The sequence below is a fragment of the Taurulus bubalis genome, assembly GCF_910589615.1.
Source record: "Taurulus bubalis genome assembly, chromosome: 8".
Taxonomy (NCBI): domain Eukaryota; kingdom Metazoa; phylum Chordata; class Actinopteri; order Perciformes; family Cottidae; genus Taurulus; species Taurulus bubalis.
This window is the reverse complement of record NC_136596.1, coordinates 17,678,154-17,694,824: the sequence shown is the minus strand read 5'-3', so window position 1 is coordinate 17,694,824 and position 16,671 is coordinate 17,678,154. Positions and strand designations below refer to the sequence as shown.

Sequence of the window (16,671 nt, the reverse complement as noted above, 5' to 3'; positions counted from 1 at the left end):
TCATTGCTGGAGACAAAACTTTTCATTTGGGTGTAAAACAAGTTGAAGATAAAGGATGTGAAAGGAAAGTCGAGGGGGCATTAACGAGACCCCAAATGAAGAAAACGCAGCCTTTTCCATAATAAAACCGCCTGGAGAACATCAACAACAACAACGCCAGAGTAATGAGGTCCTGTCATGTTAAGTCAGCAGAGGCTCAGGTGTTCCCGTCCGTTGTCAACTGCTTGGTTCGGCAACCTGTAATCTGGGAGGTGAGCTGTGTTACACGACGATTACGCCACTCATGTACCAGCAAATGTGCCTTCAGATGCTAAAGGGTGAAACATCTCATCAGTATGGTTTCCATCAATTCTTAATGACTTGCCATTGTGTCCACTTTTTCTTAGAATTTTTTAAATCTTAATTCCTACTACCATTTTGACATTTTTAATTTGTATTCCATAATTGGTTTTGTGGTGTTCTTTTTTTTTTCCTCAGAAAAGAACATCTTTGTAAACAGATCGCTGTATCCCAGTCCTGCCACTCTTACCAGTCCTGAGATGTGTGTTACCTACAGTAGGGGAGAGCTAAGTAAAGAGAAGTAGCAGGTCAGTAGCTCCAGCTGTATTTTTAGTCTGCCCTGGCATTGTTGTTATTCTAATGACTTGTCCTGAGTATATTAGGGAAGGCCTCTGTGCCTCGACATCCTGGGCTGTCAAAACTATCAACCTGACACGTCAACAGTATTAACTCTGCAGCTCTAATCCGAAAACAAAAAGGTCTGTTTAAATAATCCTAGACGCACACTTGCTGATCTGGAGTTTAGGTTCAGCATGTCTGGCCACTGACTGATATGAGCAGGTGACTGTCAGCGATGGATGTAGGAATACATAAACCTCAAGATCAACACAATAAGGCCTGTCAAGTTCCTAATGCCCAGTTTTCATATGATTAAAAAGGACAAATAATTAAAGTAGATGGTAAACAAGAGCCAGTGATCAAAACAGGTGTTGGCAACTAGGAAGCAACTGGCCATAGTCCAACACACTAAAAACCTCTGCATTTAACATGATTACTAATGTGAACAAAATGATTGATGGCAAAATAATGTTCATTATTTATTTTAATATAACGTTTTCATACCTGTCCTGTAACAGTGGCTGATGGAGAAAACAAATTATAACTAAAAAGACTATTACAGGGATCATGTACTTAAGCATTTACGACATTGCTTCATTACCATTATACCATTCATTATAACTTATGAGTGCGGCTTCATTTGCAGTACTACAATGCGGAGTTTAGGAGCTTTATTTCATATCATGTAACTACCTTAAAAATCATTGTCTATGGCAATCCAGAGAAGTGTTGTATTATGCAAGGGAACAGTGAATACGTCCATAACACGGTAGTGTTTGACTGGTCGGGACCTGACTTTGCCATCATTACTCCAGGAAAAAAGAGGAACAGGTTGGGAATTGCACACGGACATCCTCACACGGCACACCAGCTTTACTTCAGAATAGTATCTTCACTTGCTGTAAGGAAAGAGTAAAAAAAAAAGAAAGTAGGATTAGTACAAATATAAATTGACAAATAACGTGCTTTACATTGAATGGCTATGCGACAACCTAGTGCAATGCAACACCAACTGTATTATAGTGTACACATGCGGCTACTATTGCATGCAGGTGTATGAAAGCGCTAACAGTGGTAGACTATAAACGTTTGACAGAGGCTTAAAGCCTACGAGGCTACCTTCTGCTAGCTGCTTTGCGATGCGCTCCTGCTCATCGCGAACCTTTTTCTCTTCCTCCTCGACCCTCCTCTCCTCAGCTGCAATAGGCTTCAGGTGATCTGAGGAAATGAAGGTGTTTTTTTGAAAGCATCAACAAATTGCACCCAATATTGACTGTATATTAAAATGACATTTAGTAACATTATCTGAAATTCACATGTAAGATGTACCAATCAAGAAAGACCTAAAATAAGGGCCTTAAGTATCACATCATTCTTAATAAAAATGCTGCAGAAACGGCGTGGATTCTGTCGTCTTTTGGCACGTTCACCTTTTATAACCTTTAATTCATTACCTTGAGTCTTTAATCTCATGTTTCAAGCTAATGACCTAGTTTGCTTTTTGTAAGAATCAGGTTTCAAACACTGTTTAAAGTGTAAAATATACTCTCCTATGCAGTACAAATTACTCACCATATCTCTGTTTGCCATAGATGATGCCAGCAATCAAAGCTGAATACCTTGCGGTCTGTAAAAGGAGAAAACCATGCAAATGAATGTCAGTGTAGTTCAAAGTCGATGCAAATTCTCAATCAAGTATTAAGGCAAAGGACGTTCTACTAGATAGATAGATTATTCATCCCCAAGAGGAAGTCATTTGGGAAATAAATAATAATAAAGAAAGTGCAAAAATGCGAAGTATATAAGTATGTACAGTGAGTAACAAACAAAAGCGGTGCAAGGGTATTGATGTTGATGAATTTACAGAGGGTTGGCCAGAGGTGACTTATAGCAAAAATGTGTCTTATAGCAGCACATGTCTTATAGCAGTGGGCAGGAATGTTTTCCTACTATTCATCGATAATGGAAATGACATGTACTGTAGATGTCTTAGTGACGTACATTGAGACTCATGTGGCTTCACCCACTGAACTCTATGTATCGAGACCTTGGTCATGGTCACACACTACACATCTAACAGTGCAGTTGAACGAGTTCCCTGAGTTGTTTGGGCCCACACAGCAATTCGGCAAAAACAAAAACACCGAGAAGCATTTTATTTTTTTAAATTCAATTATAAAGTAACGTTATCGTTGAAGTCTGTCTACCTTAAGTTTGCAATCCGTCACCACCAAAAATAACCAGCAGAGAGCAACAACGAGTATGACACATTCATTTTAAAACACGAGTTACAGCTGTTTTAGATACATTAACAAACGGTCACCTTTGTTTTCACCCAGACAAAATGACGGGGTATGCTGTATAAAAAAGGAATCTAATTTAGAGAATGAATGTCCATTATATTCAAGGACATTTCTATTTATAACAACCAGTGCTCGTGCCAGCGTTACATCGATTCAATGGAGACACTCAGTGCGACTTTTCTTGTATGGTGACATTTCAATTCATGCACGTCACACCAAACGTTTAACACAATCTTTGATAAGCGAAAGCTATAATGCGGCACACATGCTACAAACAAACGTGAACTACAAGTTGCAGTAACGTTGACGTTAGCTGTAAGATAGCATACTTCCAGCTAACGCTTAGCAGGTTCGCGTGCTCTGTGTAGCGTGCAAGCTGAACTACGATTGCAAAAGCAATTTACAGTAAAACACGAGTCACCTCTTTTCCCCAACATGTAACGCAACACAAACCTTAATCAAAGGCGACACTGCAAGTGGAGGAGCCATCGTTTTACAGCAGGCTAACAACTAGCAGCAGAGGTCACTTTACCAGCAGAGGACTGAGAGCGAGCTACTTCTTCTGAGGATTTACTGCAGCAGATATCACTGTTGAACTACTGCCATCTGCTGGACTGCGATGGCCATTTCAGTGGCAATTTATACACCGGTCCACTAGTCAAGTAAAAAGAAAATGTTGCATTTTATGATTTTATATATGCATTGGGCTAGATAATATCTCTCTTTTTGCTACAAACCCCAATCATCCGCAAATAGTTTCCATATTTAATGATCTATTTATAAATATGTTGTTTGTTTATTAGCTACTTATATCGAAATATGACATTTATATTTGTGTTTTCTGAAAGACACTTTTATAACTTTTGTGATCCTATTTTAGCGTGTGCCATGAAAAAAAAGAAGCTATGATCCAATCAGAACCTTCACTGATTTTAAACACTGTAGTTTGTGGTGTTGTCAGGGGGACAGTAGATATGTATGCAGGTTAAAAGGTCTGTATAGCCGTTCACTAATTGTGATCTTGAATTGTATCATTCAAGTAGATTGGTTTTCAAGAAAATAAATAAATGGTGGCCATATTGTTTAAAAATGTTTTAGTTAATCAATCAAAATTAATCTAGGTGCAATATTGTTTAAAAATGTTTAAGTTTATCAATCAAAATTAATATAGGTGCAATATGTCAGTTCTGTGATCCACAGCTACACTGGTGGGACTTCAATGTGAAGGTGTAGTATTTAGTCAATGAAGAGGCTAGTTTCAGGAGCAGTACAGTGTTTATTGACAGGACAGTGTTTACCAGACTGCATCGTTTGACTTAGTTGCATGTATACAAGTAAATCAAACTGCATCCTATATAGGCGTAACTATAGTACATTAAAAACACATAAAAGCAGCACCAGTATTTGAAGGTTTAGTACACTTTGTAAGCCCCTGCAGATCTCCTGTGTGGGTGTACAGATTTAAAACATGCCATTTGCAAGTAAAAATAAAGTAATTGCTCAGGTCCATGATCATTCCTGATGAAGGTGTCTCTGAAAAGTATATCTTCCAAAATCAGTGGAGTAATGAGCAATGTTGTAGATAAACAAAAGAGAGCTGCTAATTGTAAAAGCATTTTTCATTTAATCCCTAGTGCCCCAGACCAAACTAGCAACATTTGTTTTATTTATCTTAAAAGTAGGATGTTGACAAAATTCCACATGTTCACTTTGGGAACTGTTTTTAAAACATATTTAGTTAAAAAAACATTGTACATTTTAATTTAATTTTAAGTACAAAAAGCATTTTCCATCAATATGTGACAATATACAAAATAAGCATATTTCTGCTTGTTCCAACTTCACTGAAGCCACATGAAAATCAATCATAGGGGAAAGAGCTGCACTATTACATAAATGGAAACATTGTGTATTATGATGTGTTTTGCATAATTTTATACAAATTTCCCCCAAATTATTCTTCACAGCATATTTGTACAGAATACTCCAACCACAAAAGCTACCAAATATGTAGCCAGATGTGCCACTCCTGTAGAATGAACCCTCATCTTTTGTCCCTTTTCCACATATTCGTCCCCATCACATACAATTTAGTTAGAACAGTTTTACAGTGAAGCCTATTATTTATAAAAAGTCACATAAGAAATCAATTTTCAGGACATTGGCGGCTTCCAAAAAAGCGGTCAAACTTGTTTGCTGTCCTGTGGGAAAATCTCAGGTTCCCTCGATTCTTCGTGGAGGCTGTGTACTGATTGGACTTGAGTTTAGCGTAATAGTCTGAGAATTTATTGAAGAGGATGGATATGGGGAGACCGTTGAGAATGATTCCAAAAGAGATGCAGACGAAAGCGAAGAGACGACCCAGTATTGTCTCTGGGTAGATGTCTCCGTAGCCCACGGTGGAGATGCTGACCTGCAACGGAGTGAAGAGAGCAGTCAGTGGTGATGGAGAAACATCACGTACAAACCATACCAGCAGGTTCAGTCAGGCTCTTGTTTAGCAGATCTGCACTGATCCATGTGGTCAATTAGGGTGTTTTCTACGTTTATAAATAACATTGCAGTTTGCCTGTATTAGACAGCAGGGTAGGCAGAAGGATTGGATTCTAATTGGAAGCCAGGACATCCCCAATAATGTACTATTGCCCAGTGACTAAGTACAAAAAGAATAAGAGTACAAAGTAAAAAAAGAAACAAAGAATTAACAGAATTTGACTATCAACCTATTCTAATTCTGGAGCCCCCCTGCACTGATCTCGAGATACCAGACAATCAGAGATCTCCAAGTTCTAGTTGGGCAAAACATTTAGAGACCTACTTGTGAGTCTATACTCTCCACTGATTTAATTGAATAACTCAGTAAAGTTAGTTGATTATACTGCTTTACCTAATATTGAATTTACTTCTACCAATTGGGGGAAATGGTTTTCAGCTATATCGTGTGGTTTGAGAAACAGTTTCCATATCTTGCACTTAGTGTTGTGAATTGTTGGTAGTTTAAAGGGGATGAAAAATGACCAACTGTAGTTTGTTGATGGTTAGTTTTAAACTCACATAATTAGGCTTTCTTGGCATCTATTAGGACCCACACTTTATTTATTTATTTCATAACTTTATTATTATCAACACTTTTTCACGTCAGGAGAAGCACATATTTATTCTGTATCTTTTTCAATTGGATTTGCCAGTTAAAATTCCCGACACCTCACAATTCTATCCTGTTAACAATATTAATATTATTAATACTTGCACTAACGTCTTTAGAAAAAATGTTAATGGTAAATTCTCACTCAGTTTTATTTCTTCTTTCTGCTTTATTTCTTCTTTCTGCTGATTGCCAGAAGTCTGACTGCAAATTATTGCACACAATTCTTCTATTTCTGTTCATATGAATACAACCAGAATATGTGGCACTAAACAGTGCTGACAGTTGCCTTCACAATAAGCATTACTATTATTCAGATGATTATCAATTCCCTCCCCTGGATTATAAGTAAGACTCTTTCACTCAGTGAAAGAGAGAGGGGAAAGATCTGTTAACAGGTTTATTCATGGTAACAGGCAACCAATGAAAGGTTCGTAACTCAATCAAAGACCTTCACTCAATACATTAACCAGGCTATTCCACCCTTTAAAACTGGTGGGCACTACTTTTCACTCAGATAAATTAGGATGCTTAGGTCTGTTACTAAGTGATTTATTTAAGTACCATATTTCTCCCACTCTATATCTTCCGTCTAGGTTAACTTCGAAGTCCTGCTGGGCTTTTACACTATTACATTTTACAACGATGTACTTACAGCTGCCCACCACCATGCATGAGGAATGCTGGTGAAGTTTGTATGTGGCATGTCATGCTCCACAGTGTACACCATGGCGGAGAAGCTGAAGATGCCCATGGCAATGAACAGGAAGAGACAGCCCACTTGCTGGTAGCATTGACGCAGAGTGAAGCCAAACGCCCGCAGACCTGTGGAGTGTCGTGCTAGTTTCAAGATACGAAAGATTCGCATCAGTCTCATGATCCGCAACACTTGGCCCAGCTTCCCCACCTGCCCCACTGCCTGCATATCGGCCTCGTGCTTCAGGTAGTTATCCTTATTGTCAAAGAACTCCAGGATGGCCTGCACATACTGAGGCAGGATGGCAATCAGGTCCACGGTGTTAAGCACACTCCTGCTGAAGGATTTGAGGTCAGGAGTGGACACCAGACGGAGCAGGTACTCCATGGCGAAGAAGGCGATGCAGATGGACTCCACGTATTCCCAGTATGTCTTACCACTGAGCTGACCTTTATGAGTTGTGTATTGCATCTCCTCTACTGTGTTAAGAGTCATGGACACCAGGGAGACCAGCACAAACAGGCTGGAGGCCACCGCCATCAGCTTGGCCTTGACAGATGAAAACGGCATCTCCATCAAGTTCCAGATAGCCCTGCGCTGCTGACCCAGGAACATGTCATGAAAGAGCTCCTCGTTCTCCTCAATCTCCACCTCTGCCTCCAGCTCCCGCTGGATCTTCAGCTGCTCGTTCAGCTCATCCTGCCTCTCCTCAAAAGAGATGCGGCAGCAGCGGTGGGTGTTCTTGATTCTCACGCCCCAGTAGTTGATCTCCTCCAGGAAATTGCGAGGACACAACTCATCCCTGATCCACAGCACACCGGTCCTGTAGAAGTTGAAGATGCTGTGGAAGACATCTGGGTCCCTGTCAAAGAAGTACTCATTGTTTGTCACAGTGTAGTCATCGCACAGGTCCAGCTTCATGTTGTGGTCCGTGGAGGTGGCCAGTCGTCCAATTCTTGTCTTGGGATACTTGGCGGCCGTCTTGTAGGCTATCTGGTAGGGCTTCCCCCCTACATTGATGTTGATTATATAGTTCTTCTTGGCGGGTAAATTCAGCTTCTGGTAACCGGACGGAGCACAGTCATCCTCTTCCTCTTCATACTCTGCATAAATGTCGTAGATGTCCCTGCTCAGCTCCTGCATGGAGTTCCATGTCTTCACACAGCTTTCCTTGGCAAATGGATAAGCAATCTCCGATGGTCTTCGATTAATGTCTGAATCTCCTACTTTGTAGTTGGGGAAGAGACTCTGCCTCCTATTCCACAAGTCAGCCACCTTGCTTTTGCTCCCCATGATTCCCCAGCACTACACAACATACACAGCGCTCAGACCAGCCAGTATACTGCTGCCTAATACCCCCTTTACCTAAGCATGGAGGACATGAGCAGGATGCCTCATGGCCCCATTAATATTGCTGACTGAGAGGATCCGCATGCTTACAGGACATCTAAATACCATTATCCCCGGCTGAGCTGCCTGGCTGACGTGAGGTTGGCCGTGTGGCATATCTCTACTAATACCCATCATGAATTCACCCCGTTAGTTGATAAATGTTAGCTGATTTGGATCATTTAAAGACAGAATAGACTCAGAATCAGGATTGTTTTTGTCACATTTATTCATGAATGCATAGCCCCTGCATAGACATTTTGCAATCCCCAAGGAAGTCATACTGGAAGGCTATAATTGAAAATATAATGATATAATAATAATATAATGTATAATATTATTTTATTTAAGGATTATGCGTCCTATTTTAAATTTATAATACATTGTTTTTGTTGGTTATTATTGTCCAATACTTTAATATTCTGGAGGGTAACAAAGGAAGGCTGGTAGAAGATGATAAAGGCTTTAAGCATTAGCCTACTTTCTGATTTGGACGGGGTGCAGGATTCTTCAGAAGTTGAGTCAAGGCCACCTACTCCAAGAAATAATATTTTGTTTTTATATGAAATCTATACATCAATAAAGTTGTGGCACGTCATTCAAAACATTATCGTAACTAACAGGCATAGTGATTTAAAACGAATTATAATACGGGTAGATCAAATCAAGCATTCTCATTGGTTGAGAGTGAGTCACGAGGTGTAGTTTATTCAGCCATAAAGTACTGTACAGCCTGTTTACATTTAGAGCGTTCTATATCAGTGCGCACTTAAAAACAACAGGTAGATTTAAATTGCGCGACCGTTACCTGTCATTTCAAGCTTGACAGTTACCAAACATGTTCGTGTAAACTTTGATATTGTAACGTCCGCAGTAACGACTCGCAGACGTTGGTTTCCTTAACTTGCAGGTGTATTGCTTGAGTGTTCACAGTATTGCAACGGGGCTCTTCGCTAACAGTAACGTTAGCTCAAACGGAACAGCTAACAAGCTCACGTAGCATCCCCCACACTAGCATAACGAACGACAACACACACTTCCTCCCTAAAATGAGATGAGGAATGAAAAGGGTTTGACCACAAAATCATGATCATTTCTAGTGGAGGAGAACGACGCAAGTTTTCGAAACATCATGGAGGAGAAAAATGACGGAGAAAAGACGGACAGAAGCAGCGAGAGCACTTCTTTACATCGGTGGCTGCGTGTCATCCTCCACCTGCTTCCAACCGACCTGGTCAGTAAATCGCACTGACCAGGCAGTCAGTTTTATAGTCCCATATGTGCGTCCCGGGACTATTTTCTCTGTCGCTGAAATGCGATGGCTACAACTATTTTGTGCTGAAAGGGAGCTTACTATTACTTTATAAAAAGTCGCAGGTACCCGTATTATAAAAGCAATAAGGTACTCGAGGCAGTACTGTGTCTACAATAATGTACAGTTCAAGGGTTTGCCGGCCCTCCGCTGGGCGTCGGGCCTAACAACTCCCTTGAACAGTACATTATTGCACGACATAGTACTGCCTCTCGTACCTTATTGCTTAAATAAGAAACATAACTTTCCTTGCAACTGAATCCTCTTATTGGATATCAGATTATTGTCCTGCTGATTACCAGAGCCACCTGACCAGAAATGGCGTTCTGCAAGGCAACTGGCTGAAGACATTATGATCCATGCAGTATTCATCTTTATTACAATCACCACTGACTAGTTAAAACAATTAAGGATTTGAGTTGTTAAAGCAGGGACATTTAAATAGAGCTGGCAGATTTAAGCTAGTCTTGTTAGTGTGTAGTGTATCAAGATAACAAGAGGTGAACTGGATTTGTCATGCAAGCCACAGGGACACGCCATGCAGATCAGGCCATAGTGAAAAAAGGGAAATGTTAATATGATATAAGATATGATAAAGGATTACAGAATGACAGGTCTCAGCTTTCGGGTTTTCAGACACACATGATAGACATCAAGTAAAAATGTTTGTTTCAAACAAGCCAAATTACATTACAAAAGTTATGGGTGGACAAAAATCTCAGGGCTCTCAAGTGTCACGCATTGAGCGTAACTGTCACTCATTTCGGTCTTAAGTCCCGCCCTCCCGCCACAGATCGTATTTCTCACACTGAAAAAAAACAGCACGTCCGTGACCACGTTGTCCGTCCCCATCACATAACCACCTGATTAACCTCTGGTTGGAACACGTCAAGGAGTTCAGGAAGGTAAGTGGGTTGTGGTCAGTAAAAACAACTACCGGTGTACCACTGTCCCCAACATACACGTCAAAATGTATGCAGAAGATAGGTAGCACCCGACTTTGCGCGAGGCAAAGGACCCACCCAATCAATTATCAAATGCTCAAATGGTTGGCTGATTCCTGGAATCAGGTACAGAGGCACAGATTTTAACGTCTAGTTCGGTTTGTCAGTCAGCTGACATATATGGCTAATTTTAATAAACCTGGAGATATCTTTTTTCATAAGAGGCCAAAAGAAGTGCCTCAGAATCCGGTCATAAGCTTTCCTCACACCAGAGTGCCCCGACTCATCATGAGCCACTTTTAACAGTGACTGACGGAGGGTAACAGGAAAAACTATCTGAAACACCGGCTTCCTCTCACTGTGCTGCACCCACTTTCTCAACAACAGCAAATCCTGAAGAAAATAACCACCAGCACTGGCTAGCAACTTCAGCCTCAGGGCGAACCTGTTGAAACAGATTCTCCAGAGAGGGGTAAGCCTGCTGCTCTGCAACCAGGTCACTGCAGGATATTGACACATTGTCCTTATCTGACACAGGTTTTGAAGTTGTCAGGGCTCTCAAGTGTTACGCATTGCGCGTGACTCACTCATTTCGGTCTTCACGCCACAGATTGTATTTCTCACGCGGAAAAAAAACTCTAGGCTATTTAATGTGCCGCAGCGTGCAAACATGACCTGTCCTCACCATGGAGGAATCAAGCACGTCTCCCCCGAATCCCCTGGAGTTTTGGGGGGAGGACTGAGGATATGTCACTCTTACCCGTCTTAAAAACTTGAGAGCCCTGCAATCGCCTCATAGTGATTTCCATTTACTAGAGAGGTGGGCGTGTGTGAGTCTTACTCCAATTATTATTATGCTGAAAAAATAAGCAAATTGTAATTTTGATCGACATTTGATCGACATTCTTTTCCTTATTGATCCAGTCCAGGAAGCAGGATTGTAAAACAAAGCATCACATGATACCTCTATTCCTGTCACGATGTTGGTTTGTCTGGTGTCCTGTCTTATTGTGAAGTCCTTGTCTTGTGTGTCCTCTGTGTTCCTGTACTTCCTCCCTTGTGATTGTCCGTGATTGTCTGTCTGCCCTGTTCCCTGATTGTGCATTCCTTTCACCTGTGCTGCCCTCAGTGTTTCCACCTGTTTCTCGTTACCCTCCTCTTGTATTTAAACCCTGTTTGTCTTCTGTCCCCTTGTCGGATTGTACTGGTCTCAAAATGTTGACAATTTAAATGAATCAAACTGTGACGTTGAGAGTATTCAAGAGAAGTCAAAAGATTTATTTTTAATAATGGATAAACTGTCTATAGCTGCATTTCCAGCTTTGGTAAATGTGCCTCACATTAACACGTTGTAGAACTACGTGGAAAAGTATCTGTTATGAACAAAATAATTAATGGGAGAGCTGTGCCTGCGCTCTCCAGCAGATGGTGATATCCCGAGCAAAACCATAATCCAAACTTAACAATTCACTCACTTTGTCAATGTGCTGAGTGACAGTACTGACAGTGTAATAATGTTGAGGTTGGAAAATTGGACTTGATTCAGGTGATGTCTTGTATATTATTGTATGCCATGTTTGCTGTGCTGCATCCATAAGATACATAATGTCAGTAGTTGAGCTTTTAAGAATCAGCCTCCAATGAATACACCACATTGATGCTCGTTTTAATTTGGATAACCCACAGAGAGTGCTGATCCCACATTTGGTGAAGGAAGCCTCAGAGCTTGCCCATTCTCAGCAATGTTTAGATTGGTTTAGAAAGCTAGCAATGTCAGATACCTCTGTGGTACCTCAGGAGTAGTATGGCACCAATCAGCAACTATTGTGCACGCTGGCGTGCTGTCACTGGGGCACTTGAATAGAGCAGAGCGCCGTTGACACCTGTGCTATTACAAATATAAGTAAAATGTCAAGGTTCCATTACCGTCTGGCCTTTTAAATAAAATAAATGTAATTTGTGTAAGCTGGAGGTTCTACAAGCAAGTGAGTTCAAAATACTACCACATGTTGATACAAACAAAAAAAGGAATATATTATATTTTTAATTTGACTCAAGCTGCCAATATTAAGAGAAAGAATATATTAAACTTGCTTGCATTTGCTTGCCACCGAAATACTCATAGAATATGTAGTTTTAATCAATGAATACATTGATTTAGAATATATATGTAACTTGATTAATTATATTTTCATTTATATACTGTTATATTTAAAGATATTTTCACTTTAAATGGTATTTTAAAAATGGAAAAAGAAAACAAATTTTGAAATGCGTATCACTGCCTATCATATTCCATAAGTATTAATTCGTTTTCTACTAGATGAAGTCTAACGCACAGAGGAGCAGCAGACGCTTTGATTGGACAGCTGTTACGTTTGGGTGGGAATCTTGTGTGTCAGAGCTAATTACTGTAATTAATTGCACCTGCGCTTCCCTGCTTTAACACGTAAAGATGACTGCAATAGATATTTCAAGGGTTAAAATTGTACTTATTTCATTATAAATGCGGGTCGGTACCAACTAGGTGTGTCAAGTCAGAGTCAGAGATAAAAAATAAAAAAATATATTGTATAATTCTACAAAGAGTTTTTTTTACAGAGTTTTATGAAAAAGTATGTGCCATTTTATATCATATTCCAGATGTATTGTCCACATATTTCGTCTTTTATTGAAACATCATTTTGAAAAGTCTTAGAGAAACATGTGTGATCTCGTTCCTCTTATGTTTTATGAATTAAACGTCTCAATGGACATTCTCATTAAAAGCTATAGAGGTGTCGCACAGCAGGCCTGTTAGTTAAACCAGAATAAGACCAGAGATTGTGCGAAAATAAAAGCCGCATATTCATATATAAAATAATAATAATATTCATATATAAAATAATAATAACCAGGTTGAACACATAGTGAAACTGTTGATGTAAACTAAACTGACTTGTAAGGGGATTTTATTCCAGCTGGCACCGAAGGCGTAGGTATTTGTTTTTATTGGGGCACACATTTGGTGATGGGGATTCTTCCAAGGTATCAATTGTTTGGTTCAAGTGAATACGTTTTGCAGAACATCTTCTATATTTCTACTCTTACATTAAAACAGTGTCGTGAACGGAAAGAGTTTATCAAATGAAACAAATCTTTTTTTACTCATTTCCTAAAAGGCATTCTTACATAGTAAAGAAGTGAAACTATCGTTGTGTCTTATTTTGAAATGCACAACCGGAAGTAATGTTTGCCGCTAGCTTCGTCTGCTAAGAAAACGCTGTTTTTAAAGGGAAACCAAGGTTGTTGAGGTCCGTGGTGGGCATAGCAGGTTGAAGGTATGTGTGCATTCCCCTCTGTGTACTGGCTGTCCTAACAGAGTTAGTTTTATTGTCCTCTAACATTGTTTTGTTGAGCAACTTATCACTTAGGTTAGCGGAAATCAAGATGCCGACAAGTCAAGACAACTGGCAAAGTGCAAGCTAACGAGCTAGCTAGGTTGAAGCTAATGAGGCTAACGGTACCGTTAACCGGTTCACGAGCACCGGCTGCCGAGCTCAGGGATGCTGCTCAGTCTGTTTCGCTGGAGTAGGCGACTGTGGATACGTGATTATAATGTATTCTCTGTTTATTGCATTGTCACAGTTTGACCGAGTCTTACAAGTACAGTCCGAATATTTCCTCTGAATGGCTGCGGGGGTTGGGGGTGATATGGCCCCCCTTACATATAGTTACACAAACACACACTCAGCTTTGCCTATATTAACTCAGTATCCAGCGTTTTAGTTGCTGCTGAAAGATAGTTATGCATATTAAATACATATTATACTCGTGCATCTATCTGACCAACTTGAGCTACATCTGCAACTGGTTTATGAACTTTCAGGGGTTATTCATAATCTGACCTAATGCTGCTCTATGATGACAAGTTTAGTGTGTAGGCGCTAACTGTGATGTTAAAATGCTTCTTTTGTGAACAATAACAATTAAAAGACAGTTTTATATGAGCCTTGTCACCTGGCCTGTTACATCTGTGTGCAATAGAAACATCATTTTCTCAATTGAAAAACTAATTATGAGATGCCTTTTGACTGATGTCCAAACACAGAAAGGAATTTGAATATTTATCAGCCACAAATAAGATTAATGCCAAGTTATTCTATTTGAAACTCGATGACATAACGTTAAGTCCTATCTGGGCATCACCAGTATAGAAATGCATGCATGGAGAACAATGCACATGCCTACATATTTATATTATTATAATATCTTAAAGTGACTATAAGTCTCAATCGTAGTACTAAATCAGCATTTCACACTGGTCGTACCTTTTTTGCCTGCTGTGGGTCAACAGTTGGCGTTTTTTTTTTTTAGGCTTCAGTCTTTTATTGTTTCCTTAATGTCTTCTCTTGACTGTTTTGCAAGCCTCACTATCTTGTGTGAGCACTTTAAAACCACCTTGTCTTGCAGTGAGTATTCTGGCCTTTCCTCAGAGTGCCATACAGCACTCCAAAAGCCGTTGAAACAATAACTATGTACACAAATAATGAAACAACTAAACTTGAATGTTGAGTGCAGGAGAGCAATATGGATGCAACAAAGCTGTATGTGAAAATCCTTGCGCAAATATATTCTCAGTGGCAAGCTTTTGAACAGTGGTCAAATGAGATATTGAGATGGAAGCGCTTGTGTGTCAGATGGGGGTGGTCATTGGGCCAGGTGAGTAACATTGTCTTCTAAATGGGGGACAATAATGGACTTTCTGAGTCAAATCTTTTACCACACCAAACCCTTCATTTCTAAAGGTGTTAAATTCGAAATTCAGGTCCTATCTATTACCTGCACACATGGCTGTGGCTCACGTCCAACGGTGCAAACTACAAAAAACTGTAAGAGCTAACAGTGTTTACCTGATGGGGAACCGGAGAACGGTCGCTACGCTTCTGCAACGATGCTGTTGGTTGAGACGATATAGTAAATTGACCTACGGTCTTCTAGGGGGGTCCACGGACATCCTCCCCTTGAAGCAGTGTTGTAATGTAACTGAGCACATTTAGGCCACTCAAGTACTGTACTGAAGTATAATTTCGAGGTCCTTGTACTTCACTTGTGATTTACTTTAGACTTTATACTCTATACTTCTACTCCACTACATCTTACAGAGACATTTTGTACTTTTAACATTTATTTGACAATATTAGTTTATATTTAGTCTACTTTGTAGATTAAGATTTGAAATCCAAAATATAAATCAACTAATTATGATGTTTTGTTAAGCATTATATAGCATAATTATTAAGTATAGTTAAAAATAGCTTAATCTTTACCAGCTGTAGCACAGATTAATTGACCAGTTATTGCAGCTCTACGCTGTGGTGGACATTTTATTTAGAAGGCATTATTCTTAAACGTGTGGATCATTTAGTGAGGTCAGTTCGCCCATACTGAACCGGGCCATCTTGGAATGATAGCAGGGGTATCTTTCTATTGTTTGGATTCTTCTGTTTTCTTGTTTTCTTTCTCTGGGCTATCACTTTTCCTTTCTCAGGGCCGCGACCAAGCGGCAGGCGCCAGCTGGGTGACGTGGACTGTCCCCTGTCTACACACGGATGGCAGTGTGGGGGGAGGGGAAAGGGGAGAGGGCAACCATTTCAAAGAATAATTGTTGATGTATAAAACTCATGTGAACTATTTTTTCCAGGTCAGACCTCCGAACCATTTGTGGGAAGAGCTCTGCCCATTCAATTGAATTATTTCCAAGTTTCTGTTTAATAAATACTTAAAGACATTTAAGTGTTTCATATCGCATTTGTTTTCCACTGAAGGAAATTGACAAGTTAAATTTCCATTACATACGGTACTAGTAAAAAATAAATTATAATATATATTTATTTATTTATTTGCAGAATTAATACTCCCATTTTGTAAATCCACCTAGGGTTTTACCTGGAGAGCAAAGTTCATCAAACAATTGTGTCAAAGTTTCCCAAAATGTAACAATAATTACAAAAATAGAACTTGTCTAAAAACAACTATGAAATACATTTCAACACTGCTTTATTTGAGTTTGAGCCTTCCCCTTTCATTTGAATTGGTTTAAGACGAGTTCATCCTGTTCACTGTATCCTCCCTCTGAGCAAAGGACACTGACTGTAAATTGATACGTGTTGTCCCTCCACCACAAAGCTGACCTTGGCTGAGTCCTCATTCTCACCAGGTTACACTTTGCCCCAAATCTACCTTTCACAGCTTCATGTTGCCGTTCATTTTTCATCAAGAGG

At 39.8% G+C, this 16,671-nt stretch overlaps 2 protein-coding genes across 2 annotated transcripts; both read right to left on the bottom strand.

Moving 5' to 3' along the window:
* Window positions 1–1,084: 1,084 nt before the first annotated feature.
* On the bottom strand, window positions 1,085–3,493 carry atp5meb (ATP synthase membrane subunit eb). The gene is made up of 4 exons (XM_079221727.1): window positions 3,375–3,493; window positions 2,191–2,245; window positions 1,738–1,836; window positions 1,085–1,517 (listed from the first exon to the last, which is right to left on the bottom strand). Exons 1-4 carry the CDS (start codon window positions 3,408–3,410, stop codon window positions 1,492–1,494), a joined length of 216 nt encoding a protein of 71 aa, XP_079077853.1. The 5' UTR covers window positions 3,411–3,493; the 3' UTR covers window positions 1,085–1,491.
* Window positions 3,494–5,067: 1,574 nt separating this feature from the next.
* LOC306740685 (potassium voltage-gated channel subfamily V member 2-like) lies at window positions 5,068–8,056 on the bottom strand (the record flags this gene model as incomplete). Its single annotated transcript, XM_079222914.1, has 2 exons — window positions 5,068–5,334; window positions 6,722–8,056. The coding sequence occupies 2 exons, from the start codon at window positions 8,054–8,056 to the stop codon at window positions 5,068–5,070; spliced, it is 1,602 nt and encodes a 533-aa protein (XP_079079040.1).
* Between the last annotated feature and the right edge of the window lie 8,615 nt (window positions 8,057–16,671).